The sequence below is a fragment of the Prosopis cineraria genome, unplaced genomic scaffold (genome assembly GCF_029017545.1).
Source record: "Prosopis cineraria cultivar Desert tree isolate PC_DT_omini unplaced genomic scaffold, ASM2901754v1 PC8, whole genome shotgun sequence".
NCBI lineage: Eukaryota > Viridiplantae > Streptophyta > Magnoliopsida > Fabales > Fabaceae > Prosopis > Prosopis cineraria.
In genome coordinates, this window is record NW_026555339.1 from 8,562,811 (window position 1) to 8,582,405 (window position 19,595).

At 30.1% G+C, this 19,595-nt stretch overlaps 2 protein-coding genes and 1 long non-coding RNA gene across 3 annotated transcripts; 1 reads left to right on the forward strand and 2 right to left on the reverse strand.

Annotated features, from left to right (window-relative positions):
- Positions 1-597: 597 nt before the first annotated feature.
- Positions 598-2,263, reverse strand: LOC129317593 (uncharacterized). Its single transcript, XR_008594987.1, has 3 exons — positions 2,085-2,263; positions 1,355-1,420; positions 598-805 (listed from the first exon to the last, which is right to left on the reverse strand). It is a non-coding gene; the product is annotated as an uncharacterized LOC129317593 (long non-coding RNA).
- A 5,346-nt stretch (positions 2,264-7,609) lies between these two features.
- On the forward strand, positions 7,610-10,031 carry LOC129317238 (receptor-like protein EIX2). The gene is made up of 3 exons (XM_054961604.1): positions 7,610-8,221; positions 8,331-9,021; positions 9,133-10,031. The coding sequence occupies exons 1-3, from the start codon at positions 7,610-7,612 to the stop codon at positions 10,029-10,031; spliced, it is 2,202 nt and encodes a 733-aa protein (XP_054817579.1).
- Positions 10,032-16,204: 6,173 nt separating this feature from the next.
- On the reverse strand, positions 16,205-17,762 carry LOC129318839 (peroxisomal and mitochondrial division factor 2-like). Its single transcript, XM_054963812.1, has 2 exons — positions 17,611-17,762; positions 16,205-17,462 (listed from the first exon to the last, which is right to left on the reverse strand). The coding sequence occupies exon 2, from the start codon at positions 17,264-17,266 to the stop codon at positions 16,511-16,513; it is 756 nt and encodes a 251-aa protein (XP_054819787.1). The 5' UTR covers positions 17,267-17,462; positions 17,611-17,762; the 3' UTR covers positions 16,205-16,510.
- Positions 17,763-19,595: the final 1,833 nt, after the last annotated feature.

A 19,595-nucleotide genomic window follows, 5' to 3' on the forward strand; every position in this document is an offset into this window, starting at 1 on the left:
AGGCTTCGAAGATTCCGTGAACGGGAGCAAGAAATAGCACCAGGTCACTTAAGTAGTCCCCCCCCCCCCCGGGGGGGCTCTATTTAAATTTAAAGTTTTCTTTTTTAAAAAAAATCAAATGCATAATACAAGTAAAATCTTCGTTACATAATGAAATGATCATCTCTTTATGAATCTTTAACAACCTATAGGATACATAATTAGTTTCAACTGTTTTAAATAAATCAAAATTTATTTACTTTCTAGTTTTAAATTTTTAAACTGATCAAATCTATTAAGTATTCAAATTAATTTATGCTCCCTATGCATCTTGAAAACAAGTTGTTTCATTAAACAAAATTCAAATTTGTGGTCCGAATCTCACTTCTATAGTTAGTTGTCATTTGTAACACCCTCAAATTTACAGACCGATTTTTCATAAGTTATTAATTCAACAAATCCTTTTTTTTTATTTTTTTTTCATTGAACCCTTATCATGGTAGAAAAATTTCTACCACGATATATCCAAGACAATATACCACAGGTCTTAAAATATCTAAAAAAAACAATTAGAACCATGAGGGACAGACATGATCCTCATAGCATGTTATTCAAATCAGATCATAAATCAAGAGGGACAGACATAATCCTCTTGGTCATATAAATACTTTTAATAAAAAGGATTAGAGTTTACATGCTTCACAAAGAAGATATGTCCTAAGTTGGCACAAGATACATTGTATAATCTAAAATAAGAGGCAACGTAAAAGATGGTGTCTCATACACCACAGTTACACCTCTGGTGCTTTCTCGGCCGGACTCGCTCCTGTAAAAATATTAACCATGGGGAATGAGACTTAAAAGTCCCAGTAACCAAAAATTAATATGTAATGATGCATGCGGATGTAACTAATCATGCGATTGCTAAGTGGGCACACAAAACATTTAACCGAACAATACTTTCAAACAAACCGAACAAGTATTTAATTTGCATGACTGCACCTTATATCCTCCTTTCACCATGCTCGGACGCCAAATCACCCGGCCAAAGGTGAGTTGGACCAAGCGACACGCCACTCATTGGGTCCAATGAGGGCTTACCACGTGGTAATAATTAACCGAACAGAAATTCCCATTAACACCATACATTAAAATACCCTGACAAGTCATGCATCATTCAAATATCCAAACAGGAATATATACGAACAATAATATCTCATCATGATAAACAAAAATAAATTTTTAACCCACTTGGCAATAATTTCAAACAAGTATATACAGTATTTATTTTCAATAATTCATAATTTTTCCAAACAACAAAACAACACATAACCATTCACAAACACACTCATCACAACACATTAATAATGGTTACCTTGTGTCTTGAATAACAAGTTCCCCTTCACAACTCCTTTTTCACCACTATCTTTGTCAATATAATCTACATAATTATTTCACAATACTATATATTAATTTTACATTAAAATAAATAACTCTAATTTAAAGAGTTAGAAAGTCTTAAATCTATAGTCCATATTAACACTAATTTAAGATTTATGCCTCATTTAACTTCCCAAATTCTTTTCTAAAATTCTCGTACCCTAATGAACTATTTTTTTTATCCTCAATTCACTTCTAGTATCACAATTTCATCCTTCTACATTCTAAAAATTCATCCAAAAATAAATTAAAAATTTTAGAATTATCCTGAAGTCTCAAATCACCTTTCTATAACCTCAAAAATACCTATTCATACTTAAATAAATATTTAATAATCATAGGTTTATCCCTACATCTCAGATTCCACATAAATTCAACCATATAGATCTAGATTTTAACTCAAAAATTCTTAAACATGAGTTTCAACCTCAAGAAAATATTCTATAATATTTATTATATCCCTAAGAATTTTAACCTATATTTTTAATCTATCATATCATCAGATTAACTATCCTATAGAAAAATCCTAATCAAAATATTTACTCTATCCTACAAAATAATCATATCACTAGAAAGCTAATATTATTTAGAAAATAACTATAAAATTAATTTTGTAATTAAATAAATTTTTAAATGCTAATCTAAACAAGAAAGTTAGAACATACCTGAAGAAAAAGAAAATAATCCTCCCTTGTGAAAAAACGCCGAGCAACGTGAGAGGAAGAGAGAAAAATAATATAAAAATGGGATTGTGAGTCCCAAAATTATATTAAAAAAAACTATAGGTTTGAATTTAATTATTCAAACCTTTGGGCCAAAAGTTGCAATTTTCTCTAAATTGCATCTTAGCCTCTCATGCTTCCTAATGCACACACCCCCTCCTTTTTATACATGAAGGCACCTCTTCTCTTCCCTCATCTAACCAATGTGGGACTTAGAAACAACAACCTTCTACCCCCCTTTTTTTGTTCCTTCTACCTTCTCTTTTTTTTAAACACACACATAAAAAAAATTATTTATATATTATATCTTATCTAAATATTGCTTATGTGGTTTTAAATTTAAATTTTTAAATTCATAATTAAATACCTAACTATAATATTATTTCTAAATAACCTCAAATAATATAAATTCCTATTATTATCATTTTTTTTCTCAAAACCTAAATTCCACAATTTCTTTATTATATAAAAAATCAGGATGTTACATCATTCAAGAAGGAAGAAAAAAAAACTCATTCTGATATATATGAGATTTTTTTTAGGAATAATTAAACTTTTAGTTCCTCAAATTTATCTCATTTATCAATTTGATTTCTCAAATTTATTTTATGTATTTAGTCCCTTGTATTTTTTTAAATTATCATGTAAATCCTTTGAGTTTTAAAACATAAATTGACTCTCAAAATAATCTAATATATAAAGTATAAGGATGACCCGGCATGTACACGTAGTTAAGTAAAAATAAATTAACCTTCAAATTAGTTTAATTGTTACCAATATAAACTGCAGCATTGAAATTTATAGTCCAAATTTTACAATTCTATATTTTTGTTGAAGGAGTATATTTCTATAGTTAGATGTCATTCAAGAAGGATGAAAAAAACTCATTCTTATATAAGATTGTTTTCATTTTGCCAAGATTTTCAAATTAAAGAAATAATATTATATATATTTTGGGTTTTTAAGTCTTTATGTACTGATTCATGTAACAATTTACTGATATGGTTCATGTTTGTTTTTCATAGTTAGAAGTAAGTAGTTGATTGAAAGGCTTTCGAAACTTGCATATGTCCCCATAAAGCTTATCTAGTTTTGCTCTTCGATTAGTGGAAGTTAGGGTCAAGCTCTAGTGTCCTGCCTCAAGTGTTCAGATAATATTGGGCTATTAAAGTGTTGTAATGTTGATGAATAAATAAAAAGTGTAATGATGTTTTGCAGGTTGTGTTTGCCGTCGTGATTACTACACCGTCTGTGTTGTTCAGATTTTGCGAGGTATGCTTGATTTGGGTGTCCAATTATTATGGAGAGGTGTTGTCATATATTAGTTACCTCTCCAGTGTTGTTTGTGAAACATGAGATTTGAAATATTTTATGTTAAAATGTGGTGTTCTCATCATAATGTTCCTGCTTTGTAAAATGTGGTATGTGAGTCTTTAAGATAAACTAGTTCTAAATTAACTTTGTTTATACATCATGAACTGGAGATTAACATTGTGGTATAATTAAATTTGTGTTAGTGAAATTTACTGCATTCAAGAGTATCGCACAAAGTGGGAATGTATTGAATTCCCTAGATGGACAGAATTATTCTAACATGAAGAGCTCTGTCAATAAACATAATAGTAGTGGATAACTAAATGTTGCAATTTCCTAGAGTGCACAAGAATTTTGTACCAGATAACTAAGAAATTTTTCAACCAAGATGATATTCTTAGTTATGATTACGACATTAATTTTACAGTGAACTGAACAACCATGTAGCAAAAACATGAATGTATGCATCTGAGAAGTGAGAACATCCCAGTCTTTTGTACCAAAAACCACAACACTAGATAGAATACCGGCACCAGCAGCCAAAGTGCAAAATATGTGATAAATATCAAGGGACTAGACATCAAATGAGTGTGCATATTGAACATGAAAAACTACACTCATAGAAGATGATGTCAAAACCTGAAGAAACTGATAAGAGGTGAAACAATCATGGACAACTTATTCATTTTCCTTCCAACAGAGCTCAATATGTGACATGACAGGTCAATAATCATCTTCAAATATATGGCATATAGCTACCAGTTTAATCTTAAACTGTCGTCTTGATGCCATTATTATTGAAGCTAAGGGGCCATTCTAAATAGAGACAGACATGTAATCTCAGTTTTGCACGTTTTGTCATGAAATCTGAACTTAGAGAGAATGTCATACTGTTTGTCAGAAAGACAAAAACCTGCTAATTGCAGTAAGCCAAGGCAGGGCATTCCTCTAATAAACAAAAGGTTTTAGTTTTCTCAAGTCTCAACCGCCAATTAACGTCCACATGACAAATATGACAGCTTAGGTATGAATTCAAATTTATTGGCTCGAGAAAAAAACAAAGCCAGCAAATCATTATTAGTGTTTTTCCCCCGGAGAATGGAAATATTGGCTTTGTGACAAACAAAACTGAAGTATTGTTGTTACTAAAACTGAAGAATCCTAACTCGTGCTCTTCATTGATCATCTTTCAATTCATAGTTCTCTCCTTCCTCTGTCACTCTGCTCACATGAATCACATGCGTTTTCCATAGCAGACATAGACAACAAACAGCTGCTTAATTCCTTAACTTGATCCTGAAATTTTAGAATATTTGATTTCATGCTTAAGTTAAAAATTTATGATTTTGACTAAAACACAGAATGGATCAGTACATTTATGATCTTGAAAAAAAAATTCTTAACAAAAAAAAATTGAAATCTGATTGAGTTAAAAATAGTTCTTGATTATATCAGAAATTGAAAAAAATAAAACTAAAATATCCTTGTAATTATTTTGTAACATGCGAACGAATCAAGATTGTCTCTTGTAAAAAAGCTCTCATTTTACGAGAGGCAATTTGAAAAAGTGTGATAGAAGTTTCTTAAATTTTATAACTTTTCTCATAAAAAAAAAAAAACAGAGAGGATAGATGATTGGATTGAATTCAAAGGCCTCACTTTCTACAAATGCATAATCATTAAGTAATTGGAGTAAAATGTTGAGTAATTAACTTTTGTTTTTCCTGTCAAGTTAAACCGGTTCTAAATTACGGGTAGGAAAAAAAAAAGGGGGGTTCTAAATTAAATTTGATTATACGTGATGCAGAGATGGAGATTTTAAATGGAGACAAACTTGATTCATCATAGTTTAGTCCGTGCTAAGGTTATTAAACTCATAAATTTAAATAAACTTATAGTAAAAATATAAATTTAAATCATAAACTCATAAGAATTCACCTCTATTTATAAATAGTCATTAAAAATTTATTATTAAATAATTAAAATATAAAATATAACCATAATTTAATTTAAATATATGTAAAATATATTTATTCTGTAAAAAAATATAAGATATTTTTAATTAAATTTTATCCAATAAAGTAGCTGCTTACTTTCAAATTAATCATATCTTTTCTTATTTACCCATGTTTAATAGAATGTTTCAACCTAAAATAAATATAAAGTGATTTATTCAATAGAAATACTTTTAAAAAAATGTAATGATTATAGTTTGAAAGACTAAAAATATTTTAAAATTTTTAATATCCAACCCTTCAAAAAATGTCTTATATTTTTTAACAAGAAAAATAAATTATTAAAATTAAACACATCTATATAGATTAATTATCATATAAAATATAGAAAATTTAAAATAGGGAAACTCATATTTGATATTTTTTGCTTTCTTTTTTATTAATATTAATTTTTGCTTTTTAGGTTTTTTTTTTCTTTGGACTAGGTTCTATGACTTTTATAAGCCGAATTCTTAATATCAGTATATATTTAACTCGTTTAACTCAAAAAAAAAATCAACGAGCCTAACAAGTTTAACAAGCTTACATATAGTCTAAATTTATGAATTAATTGATATAATTTTATAAGCTTAAAACATAAAAATGATAAACTCAAAGATAAACTTGTGAATTTAACCGATTTTGTATTTAATTTGAGTTTAGAAGTGAATTTATACAATTTTATAAGCTACAAACGTTAAATTCGGAAAGCAAATTTAAGAGTTTGACAACTATAATCCCTGCTGTATTTATTTCCATCGAAAATATATATATATATATATATATATGAGATAATATAAAGAGGATGAAGAAAATTAATGGGTTCACCTTCAAAATGACCATCTTGCCCCAGGTGGCTTAGCCAAATTCCATTTAAACCAAGGCATTCTAGAAATAGACATAGAGTCGTTTCAACGACCACACTACTGCATCGTTTCATACAAGCAAAGAATTTGGGAAAAATAAACAACAAAAAGTCGATGACTGCGTAACATTGACTTGGTTAGTATTTATTCCACACGCAAAGACTCGTCAACGATAATAATTGCTTTTTTTAAAAGACTCGGTTGGGCCGAAAAACAAACTTTAAAGACTTATAACAACGACAATGAATTGATTTTTTATTTCCGTATTTTTTTTAAAAAAAAGAAAGGCAAGCAATTGAAACATTTCTTATATTGAGCGGAAATTTTTATGTTTTGATAAATCATAAAAAAAATCTCTTAAACTTTGCAATAATAGCTCTACAGAAGGGAAAATATAAAAGGGGAAAAATATATTAATTTGCAAGGATAAGTAGTTTTGTTATTGTCGAAAGGAGACTCCAATGTTCAATATAATTGAGTGTGATCTGGGGAGACGACTTTTCAAGCGTGAATGAGTATATACATTTGAAATTTTTAAAAAAAATATATAATTAACATTCTTTTTTTTTTTTGTATTTTCCCTGAATGTATGAATATGTTAATAATAGAATAAAGAAATTTTGTGATGAATACATCTTAATTTCCACTTACATATGCTTCCTCCGATCTTTATTATAAAATATTTTTAATCATTTCACACATCTTGAAAAAAGTTATTTTTTTATATAATAAAAAGTCACATATACTCTCATTTTTTATCATTAACTTTAAATAATAATACAACTACATTAAATACCTTCACGTTAATAAAAAATAAAATTAAAAAAATAATTTAATTATTATAAGATATTCTATATTTTGAACTAAAAATTACTTTTAAAAATATTTTATAAATAAAATCAGAGAAAATATGGTAAAAGGCATGTGATTGAAAAAAGAGGAGCGAGCAAAAATGGAGTGTTGAAAAAGTGTTGAGAGGCCAAATTTCAATTTCATTTCAGGGAATTAAATAGCAAACTTTATAATTTTTTTAGAGTTACGTGTAATTTCATAATCCTTTAATTTGATCTTGATTTTAAATTAATTGGCTGCTTATTACTGAAATTTTCCCACCTTTACTGGAATAATGAAATTAAAACCCAATAATATATAGTTTAAGGAATATTCTTCCTATTGTCCCCATTTGCAAGGGTATTATTAGTCTCAAGTTTTCATAAAATTAAAAAAAAAAATTGTAATCGTGGAAATAGTCAAAAAAAGGGGGGGGGGAAGGAAAAAAAAGAACTCCACTCACATGTATAAACCTCGGGGGAGAAATGACAAACCCTACACCTGCAGAAACCCCTTTCGAAAGCACTTGCTTGGTAATCCAACAAGCATAATGAACATGCTTAGTTTCGCATCACGAATCTCATTTCTTCTGCTGATGCTGCTATGTGCCCTCACATTCCACAGAAGCTTCAGCTGCCATGACAGGGATCGAACTTTGCTATTAATGTTCAAACAAGACGTTGTTGATCCTTCAGGCCGCCTCTCCTCTTGGTCCTCTACGAACCAAGATTGCTGTTCATGGCAAGGAGTTACGTGTGATCTCGACACCAGCAGGGTCCGATATCTTCTTTTGTCCAATTACTTCACGCAAAATGAATCCTTGAGAGGTGAAATCAACTTATCTTCTTTACTCGCACTTGAATTTCTGGAAGCTCTGGACTTGCACTACAATGATTTTGAACGTTTAAGCACACCATCTCTAAATAATTCTGCTGCAAATTTTTCTCGGCTTTCTTCTCTCGGCCTATCATACAACATGCATCTTCCCATTGATAATCTTCATTGGCTCTCTAAACTTCCTTCCCTAACATCGCTCGCACTTGGTGGCATTCATCTTCCTAGTGAAACGAAATGGGTTTCACTCATTGGCTTCGCTACCTCTGGAGGGCTTATATTTGGATGATTGTAATTTGACCAGATCTATTTTATATCTAGAACATGCTAATTTTAGCTCACTTTCACAGCTTGATCTCGGTCTAAATGATTTTACCTATGGACTACCTAATTGGTTGTTCAATCTTAGCAAAGATCTCTCCTATCTTCAACTCGATCATTGCAATTTGAGAGGTCCAATTCCAGATTTTTCAAGCTATCGAAATCTATGGGCGTTAGATCTATCTGACAACAAACTCGAAGGACCGATACCTGATTGGCTGGGCCAGTTTGAAAAATTATTTGTGCTTGATCTCTCTGTTAACTCGTTTCACGGTTCCATTCCTTCTAATCTCGTAAACGCATCACAAATAGAATATTTAAATATCAGCTTCAATGACTTGAGTGGTACACTTCCAAAAAACCTTGACAAAAGGCAATTTGCAACTTTGGATTTGTCTCACCACTCAATTAGTGGAGATGTATCGAACATGTTGCTGGACGGTGGGTATATTTCTATGTCATTTAATAAATTCAAAGGACGGCTTCCTCGAGTATCCAATCAGGTCTCAGTTTTGGATTTAGCTTACAACTCTTTTTCAGGATCTTTATCGTCTTTATTGTGTCACCCTGATCCGATCAACCAGCATTGGTTGGGGTATTTAGACATATCAAATAATTATCTGGCCGAAGAACTTCCTGAATGTTTGGGCAGTTGGACTTCCTTGTCTTATATATACCTAGGGAATAATCGTATGGTTGGTCAAGTTCCTCCAAGGATGGGTTCATCGTTTTATCACCTGAAGGTGCTAGATCTACATAATAATAAGTTTTCTGGTCATGCACCTTGGACCTTTCATAATTGCACATATTTGGTGCTGATTAATTGAGAAGGCAACCACTTTTCTGGAAGTATGCTAACACGGTTACCACAAAATGTATCAGTTGTGAAGCTAAGATCCAATGAACTCACGGGCACCATTCCTCCCCAACTATGTAGTCACTCTAGTTTGATTGTATTAGATCTTGCAAACAATAAACTTTCAGGACCAATTCCTCAGTGTCTACTCAATATAACCAGTATGATTACAGGAGTTCTTGCAAATGCTTTAACCATCGAAGTAGATCATATCTCCACCTTCCCTTCACTTCAATTCAGAATTATGTTGCACACAAAGGGTCAACAATTAGAGTATGTGAAAAATCTAAAACTTGTCCGGAGTTTTGATCTGTCAGCTAACAGACTATCAGGAGAAATTCCTGCACAATTGTTCAAGCTCACCAAGCTACAATCCTTGAACTTGTCTTACAATTATTTGACAGGAGAGATATCTGAGCACATTGGAGATATGAAAAATCTAGAATCTCTTGGTTTCTCCCATAACAGTCTTCATGGGAACATTCCTCAAAGCATGGCTGGTCTATCTTTTCTAAGTGATTTGAATCTCTCATACAACCATCTCAATGGACAAATCCCACTGGGGACACAGCTTCAGAGTTTTGACGCGTGGAGTTATATTGGGAATCCAGACCTTTGTGGAGCTCCTCTTCAAAAGAACTGCACAATACCAGAAAAACCAGACAATACAAAGCAGGTTGAAGGAAATGACGAAGATGCTTTTTTGAGATCATTGTATCTTGGGATGGGAGTTGGATTTGCAGTGGGATCCTGGATAGTTTGTGGTTCTTTGTTCCTGAACAGAGCATGGAGGCACGCTTACTTTCAATTCTTCAATGGTGTGGTGGATCGAATATATGTCACTGTGGTCATAAGACTTCAAAGATTCCATTGAATGGGAACAAGAAACAACACTAGGTTAGTTAAGAAGTTTTTTTGCCATGTTTAAATTCAAAGTTATCTTTTTTTTTTTTATTCGATGCATAATAAAAGTGAAATCTTCATTACGTAAGGAAATGACTATCTCTTTATGAATCTTTATCAAAGCTATAGGATACATAATTAGTTTCATCTGTTTTGAAAGAATCAAAATTTATTTATTTTCTAGTTTTAAATTTTTAAACTGACGAAATCTATTCTTATAATATTCAAATTAAATTGTTGCTCCCTATGCATCTCGAAAAGAAAGTTGTTTCATTAAACAACATTCAAATTTGTAGTCCAAATTTTCACGTCTATAGTCAGATGTCATTCAAGGAGGAAAAAAAAAAAAAAACTCATTCTGATATAACATTATTTTTAAAGATGATGAAATTTTTAGTCCCTCAAATTTATTTCAATTATTGATTTGATCTTTCAAATTTATTTTTTATTTGTTAGTCCCTTGTATTTTCTTAAATTATGATATAAGTCCTTTAAATTTTAAAACACAAATTGACTCTTAAAATAATCTAATACATAAAGTACAAGAATGACTTAGCATGTATACGTGGTTAAATAAGAACAAATTAATCTTTAAATTAAAGTTGCACAAAGGACTAACCCAACATGATTTCAACCTAACTTGAAGTTTAGTCCTTCTCATGAAAAGAATTGAGTTAAACAACTCATAGTCTGGTCTGATCTTGGTGTAACCTGAAGCTAAACAAGACTGGAGAGGTCTAGTAAAATTAGGAGACTGATCTCAATCTTGTCCAGTATCTCTATATTTTTTTCATCTATGAAAGGCAACAATTTATTTTAATATAATAAACTCAATTAACATAATAAAATTACAGGAAAACATAATTTTTGTTTCTTGTACTTTACTCATGTTTTACTATAGATCCTTGCACTTTTTTTGGTATTCTGGGTCCTTACACTTTAATTTTTTAATGTTTTAATAAGTCCCTAAATGACTAAAATGATCAAAGTGTAGAGACCTTAAGTGAATGTAAAATACCAAAAATAAAAGTATAAAGACCCAAAACATCCAAAAAAAAAATACAAGGACCTATAGCAAAATACAAATAAAGTGTAGGGATCAAAAGTTATATTTTTCCTAAAATTATTTATAGTCATGTAAAATTTATCACAACAACAACAATTATAAATTTATAACTATCTCCAACAACAATAAAAAGTATTTCAATTACAACACAAATGATTCAAATTAAACAATCTTCAACATGTCTAAAATCTATTACACCAAATTAATAACAAATTTCACTAATAAAAGGAGAAGATTGAGGTTGGTCAATGCTAAAATTTAGCTTAGTATTCATGACTTCACATATATAAAACACAAAAAATTATTAATTATTATAAATTAACTTATTGTAATAATAATTAATAAATTAATTATAATTATATTAAATAAATATATAGGATCAGACCAAGTGGTCCAAATACTCAGTCTCTTGTCCAGTTCAATTCAAAAAAAAAAATCTGACCCTTTTGGTCTTGAGAGATCATATTTTGTGTAGATCGAATTGGACTAAATTTATCTCAGATTAGATGGAGTCAAACAAAATTAAAAAACTTTTGCACAACCCTATTTTAAATTAGTTTAATTTTTTTAATATAATTCCTAACAATGTGTTTTATTCTCTTATTTTTTTTAAAATCATATATAACTAGGCTTTTATGTACTGATTCATGTAAGTAAACTGACATTATTCATGTTTGTTTTCGTAGTATTGAGCTGTTGATTAAAGGGCCTTCTAGGTGCTGCACACATCCCCAAAGCTCGCTAGTTACGCTCTTGTGTCGGAAGCTTTTAAGTGTTCAGATGCTTTTGGTGATGTTGATGACCCCAAATCCGAATACAAAGTGTGATGATGTTTTGTGGGCTGCGTGTATATCATTGTGATTACTTTGCTATTTGTTGTAACACCTCAAAAAAATTTATTTTAAAATTAATTAAGTTAATTAAAAGTAAATGAGTAATTTTAAAAAGCTATTTAAAAATAAATAATTATTTTTAAAATATTATTATTGAATTTAATTTAAAATAAAATTAAATTCTAAATTATAATTTTTTTAAAAAAATAAAATTATTATTATTGTTGTTACAAGAGAAAAAAGATATGTGAAATTAAAAAAAATAAAATTAGAAACGGATTTGTACATGTGCGTGTAGGGTGTAATATTATATTAAAAAAAAAGAGGAAAAGGAGATAGACGTTGGCGTGTGTGAGTGCGCGCACGCAGCCTCTTGACTTTTCATTTTTTTCTTCTTCCTTTTCATTCTGCGTCCGCATACAGAGAGCGAGCGAGAGAGAAAGCGCCACTGATAGGAGTTAATTTAAAAGGTGAAACTTTATAATAGAATATTTTAATTAAAATTTCAAGTATGCTAAAATTATATAAGTATTTTAAATATTTTTTTTAGTTAGATTTTCTCTTAAATTTTTGATTTGCAGATCATGAGAAACTTAGGGTTTGAAAAAGAGATAAATTTTAATGAGTAAATCTGATTATTGAGATTTTTATTAGTGTAATAAATATTTTAAATTATTATTTTATTGATAAAATTAAAATTTGAGGCCTTTGAGTTTATCCCTAGATTTCTATGGGAAGATTTTTGGTTAAATATGAAAATATAAATTAATTTATTAATATTTAGATGATTATTTAAGATGAAAAATAAATTATTATAACTATAAAATAATGATTCTAGGCTTGAGATTAAGTTTGCAATTTTTGAATATTTTTATGTGCGAATTTTAGAATTAAAAGGGAAATTTTAATATTAAAAATTATTTGAATGATGTGTTTAGCCAAACTTGAATGAAATTATTGTGAAGGAGGCTATTGAACCAAATAGATAGGTTCAAATATATGAAATTAAATTTTAAAACTCAAAAGGATAAGACTAAGGTCTTAAAATATGAAATAATATAAAATAAATACTTAGGTGTTAGAGTATGAGTAAAAATTATGTTAATAATATTATTGACACATTAGAATATAATCCATTGTAGATTAATTTTCTTTTAACACTATTCAACTTTTGGAAAGCTTTGAAAGTATTGTAACTTGAGAGGTAATTTTTGACCTTTCAAAGATTGAGGTAACGGAAGAAAATTTATTTTATACATTTTTATGTTAATTAATTATTTATGTTGGTGAAACAAAAGAATATATATATATATATATATATAAATTTTGAAATAGTTGTTTGTAATGCATATGTAATTTTGTTGAGACCCTATGATTTGTGACAAGTTAATTGTGACTTAGTGTGAATAATGAGATTGATGATTGATGATGATATGCACACTCTTAATTATAAATTATGAATTTTGCATAGTAATGAATTGTACATGAGCATCTTGAGTTTTATATGATACTAATGTGGTTTATGTGGTAATATAAAATTGATACAAGAGACATATTGAATATGATGATTCTTGGTGCTTGTTGAGCAAAAAAGTTGATAAGCATGTGGAATAATTGTGAATTATATATATTAGGTTTTGAAATATATTTCTTCATGAGCATGATCATATGGCAGGAGTTCGCCTTAGTGAAGGAATTAGCGGTTATGCAAAATTCATATGGTACTTAGCTATTAACCGATAATTCTAGGAGTTATAGCCATTACTTACATTGTAAGGTACTGTAGCATTGTTCCTATTAAGGGACTTGACCCTACTGGCCTACTTGGAGTTTTGGGTATGACACCCCATAGTGTGTGATTTGGGAGAAATCGTGTTCATAAGTAAGTAAAGTAACCCTGGCCCAATAGCTCCTCATAATATGATTAAGGCATTGGGTAGTCCCACTACATGGACGACCCCTTCCTGTTATTGGCCCATGGATTTCATGTTAGAAAAAATAAGGGGGGATATAAGGAAGAGATTAATCATGCATTGTTGAGAATATGATTATAATTATGAAAATGAGAATATGTAGTAATTATGCGAATAATGTATATATGGTCATTTTTCAAATTTTGTACTCCTGTAATATGTTATTAATGCGATTGTTTACATGTGTACCTTGATAAATTTATTAGCCACTTGCATTCATGATTAATTATCATGCATTTGTATAACTTAGATGTACTTTAATTACTGAGTGGTTATACTTATCCCTCTCTTTTAACATATTACAGGAGTTAGCTCATTTGGGAAGAATAGAGGAAAAGAACATTAAGAAAAGTGATAATAATCACTTCCGTAAGCCTTGCTCTTTTTGTTTTAATATGTATATTTAGTTTATGATATTGCCAACTAGAATAATATATTCTTGATTCACTTGCATTATGAGTTTTGTGTTGGGTGGAAATTATTTTGGGCCCTTGAAAATGTGGTTTGATGCTTGTATTTATATTAATAGGCCAAAATATTTGTACAAGTGAAAATACTTATTATCTGCTTAATTTAAAAACTTAAATGTTGTTATGGTCTCCCCTTGTGTTTTTTATGTCCAAGGGTAAGTAGTTAATATTAATTATATGTGAATGAAAAGAAAAATTCATGCATATAATGGGCTATTGATGAATAGATGATATATAGAGTATGATGACTAGGAAATAGTCATTGTGATGAATGTGATTGAAACCTTGGCCCCTCGTTGCCAGTTATGGAAGGATTTAAGTAGCCAAGTGTTATGTTGTGAATATTTATATATATTGTGAAGTAAGGCATAGAGAGAAAATAAAGCGAAAAGCTTTTCTCTCATATTGAGATGTGTTTTCTTTATCATACTTTCGCATATGTCTAATTGAATAATATGAATTCTTAAAATATTTTAAAGACTTCGGATCCCTTTGTTTTGAATCGTTTGTGAAAATATATGTTAAGAATTTATTTAGGTTAATCTTGTATTGGATAATCCTTTTAAATTAGTTCTTGATTAAATATAATTAATATGATGATCTAAGTTTTAATTTAGGATGTCCTTTACATTTGTGTTGTTCACATTCTGTGAGGTATGCTTGATTTGGCTCTTTGTACCAATTTGGTTTGTCCAATTACTAGGGAGAGGTGTTGTCATATTTTAGTTAATCTTGCAAGTTATGTTGGTGAAACATGAGATTTGAAATATATTGTGCCGTAGTGTGCTATTCATATCATGATACTCATGAATGTAGAATGTGGTATATAAGTGCTTTAAGATAAACTAGTTCTAAATTAACTTCCTTATACATCATGAACTAGAGATTTTAGGCTGTGGTAAAAAGCTGTATTAGTGTTACTTTCTATATTTATAGTATAGAACAAGAAAAAGCCCATTCAAGGGAAAAAATCATCTTCCCTCATAGCTATAGGCCAAATTTCACATAGACAAGACCAATCGAACATGAAGGTTACTTCCTCCATCTCTATATACAAAATGTTTTTAATTGAACCATGCAAACTAATAAAAGTGAATTAGTTAATTAAAAGCACAGCAATATTTTAGTTTTGTTCTTAATTATTGTAAATAAAAAATGAATCTTTTTTTTAAAGTAAATTAATGAAAGTATTTATCTTTCTCTCTTTCTAATTTAATAAAGGTATAATAGTTCATTTATTAAAAAATATACTAACAACCTCTTATATTTAAAGATAAAAAAAGATTTTAAAAGATTTTTTATATATAAAGACAGGAGTATATCAACAAAGTTACAAAAATTTTAGTTACAATCACAACGTAAAGGATACAACCAACAGAACAGACAAGCAAAAAAGTGAAAATCTGTGTCTAAGAACATCCAAATCTTTAGTTCCCAAACCTACAACACAGGCCAAAGAACCAGCATCAATAGCCAAAGTGAAAAATTAGTGACAAATATCGAGAGACAAGACATTAAATGAGCATGCATATTTAACTTGAAAAACTACACCCATAGGTGACTTCAAAACCTGAATAAACTGATAGAGGTCATACGATCATGGACAACTTACACCTTCATTTTCCTTCTAACCAAGCTCAGTATATGACAGGGCTAGAATCATCTTTGAAGATGTGGCATTTAACTACTAGTTTAATCTCAAACTGTCATCTTGATGCCATTATTATTGAAGCTAAGGGGCCATTCTAAACGAAGACAAACATCATATCATACTCTTTGTCAGCAAGACAAAAACCTACTAATTGCAGTAAGCCAAGAACTGTATTCCTTCAGTAGACAAATGGTTTTAGTCTTCTCAAATCTCAACCACCAATTAACATCCACATAACAAGTATGACAACTTCGATATAAATCAAAATTTATTGGCTCAAGAAAAATACAAAGCCAGCAAAGCATATTAGTGTTTTTTCCCCTGGTGAATGGAAGTTTCGGCTTTATGACTAACAAAATTGAAGTATTGTTGTTACTAAAACCGAAAAATCCTAACTTGTGCTCTTCATCTTCCAATTCATAGTTATCTCCTTCCTCTGTCGCTCTGCTCACAGGAATCACGTACATTTTCCATAGCAGACATAGACGACAACAGCTGCTGCCGCAATAGCTCCAGTAGATCCTGCAACCATAGGCCACTGCAACTTCAATCCATTCAAAGCCTTTGCTTCACTATCCATGCCTTCCACAGCTTCCTTGACTGCTTCATCTGCCTTCTCCCTCAGTGATCTGATTACATTTTCTGCTTCCTCAATTTTCTCCTGCAATTTTAGAATATTTGACTTCATGCTTCTTGATTTCTCCTCTGATTCTCTTAGTGCCTCCTGCAAATTTAGCTTTTCCTTAATCCACTCCTCCAATTCAAGTCCTCTCTCTGTAGCAGCCTTTTGCAACTTCTCAAGCTTGTGTCTGACCCCACGAATTTCCTTCTCTTTCTCGTCAATTTCCTCTCTTAATTCTTCCTCTACCCTAATTTTCTTGCTCTTCTCCTCAATTTCTTTCATCTCCAAAACCCCAATTTTCTTCTCTAATTCCCTCGCCTTCTTCTCGATTTCTAACTTTGCTTGCTTTAACTCTTCTACTTCCCACTTTAGATCTGACACCATCGATTCTTTCTCTTGCAAGACAGTCCTCAGTTTAGCACACTCTGTCCTAGCTTCCTCAACAGCACTCTTCTTAGACACTGAATCACGGCTAAGCCTGGAAACTTCGATCTCAAGACCGGCGTTTCTCGCCGCCACAACTTCCGCTGCCTTCGTGGCCACTTGAGACCGTTCGAACTCTCTCTCCAAACCTTCCAACTTCTCTCGCATCTTCGGTTCATCTTCTCTCAAGACATCAATCGCCAGCGTCAGTTTATTGATTTCGGTCTTCCTCCTGCAATTTCGTTCACCAATCCGTCTCTCTCACGTTCCAATGCATCGATCTTTTTAGTCAATTCCTCAACGTGACCATCACTCTGGCGTAAACCAGGCTGATCATCAACCTTATCGTTTGCCATTGTTAGTTCTGGAAGAACAAGGAACGGTAATCAAAGCGATAAAGCAGCTAAGATACTAAAAAATCGCATATTGAGTTAATTTGACAAATAATGAACTTGGAAGAGATTTCATCATTTCAACAAAGACCGAAAGAGAGAAAGAATCACACATCTCACCGTCCAAACAACAAAGATAAACGATCACTTGAGAGAGGCTAAAAATTGAGGACGACGTCGGCGTTCAAAGTCGAAGAGAATGAGTCACCGATAAATGCTAGAGTTTTTGAGAAAATCAAGGACAGGTGCGAAATTCCGGAAACATCCACCAAGATTTTCCCAGAAATCAATAAAGGAAACTCCCCATTTCTTTCTTTTTGGTCCCAAAACTCGAGTCTCGGATGCTTTGCAAAACGCTGATCACAAAATGCAGAATTGGATCCGACTGATCATACATCTTCGTTAAATAAACTTTATAATATTATTTTTTAAAACATAAAAATAAATTTTTAAAATACTGTTCATCTTATATAATCTTATCTATAAAATATTAAATAAACAATATAATAAATAATAATATATTAAACAAGAATAATTAATGAAATTTTATTTTATCAAAAGATTTTATATTATGGAACATGAATCACCTCTTATATTTTATGAATTGGAAACAGTATGATGTAACATTATTTTAATTTCTACATAGAATCATTATCTATACATGTTACATTATTTCGTACTATTATTTAATATTGATATTGATATTGATTGATGATTATGGATGGTATTGAAATCATTTATTATTATTATTATTATTATTATTATTATTAATGTAATTAATTTGATGATATGATCATATGAATGTTCAGACAAAAAATTAGTGCACCACTTTGAGCTTCACACCTGTAAAATGCCTTTCCTGATGTGAATCAAAGTATTGCCATTAATAGACTAAAACCAAATTGTGAAGTCTTATTATTCTTTATTCCTGTTAGGCCAAGCCAAGTTGTGATTAAGAAAGTGATTTTGTCTCTTTTGAGATGTGATTAATCCTAAAACAAGTGGGATGAGTGAGTTAAATGGAAAGGCATGTGAAAGAGACTTTAATGGCCATCAATTGAGCTTTGAAAGGTGGAAACCAAACATGCAGTGAAAAGAATTTTTGTGGCAAAACAAGTTTCAAAGCAGCACTTTTTTCAATGGGATGTGGAACCCACAAGGAGAAGTGGCGAATAAGGGGTTCAGATTTTTAAATACTTGTGGGTGGGGGACACTCTGGGCATTGAAATCATGATTATACCGTTGTCCCAAAAAAATGATTATATATGCCAAATTCCTTTGTTATATCCTATGTTATTGTGTTTTTAAAATATAAGAAAAAATAATTAATTTTCAGAGTGTTTAAAAAAGTTAACTAAGTATAATAATTTCATATAATATTAATAAAATTAGACTAAATTATTCATTTAATTAATGAAATAAATTCATCTAATGATGATTAAACATTAATTTCATGAGAAACAATTTGGAGAAATTTAATAAATTTTCGTTGGAATTTTTAGTTTTGTTTATAAAATAAAATAAAAAAATATGTGATAGTTTCTCTTATATTATTTTTTAATAAGTTTGTCTTATATTTGAAAACAAAGAGAGTATGATTTTATCTAAGAGAACTTTCTTCTTCTTCTTCTTTTCTTCTTCTTCATTTTTTTTTTTTTTTATACAAAGAAAAGAGTGCTATAATAAGGAATTTTTTTAAGGTAGTGTACCTAAAAAGCATAAAACATTTTAAATTTTTTTAAGATGTTATTAATAAGACTTTAAAAGATATTTTTAATTAGAAGTGTGATTGTTAATCGTTTTTTAATTAGGACAACCTTATAAAGATACACCTGAAAATAGTATGTAATTTTAATTACAATTAACTAATTTCATTAAGAAATATAATCATTTGGGAGTATCAGAGAAGTATCTAATTATATTTAAGCATAGTAAATTCAATTAGATGGACATAATTTTTTATCCATAGTCAAAAGCATAAATTTTTAATGTATTTGTAAGAGATGTATGAGTAATCAAGGATTGTTGGGCCAAAAAAAAAAAACACACGCACGCACGCACGAGCCAAGGATTATTAATGGAAAATGGCATTGAAGGACTTAGAA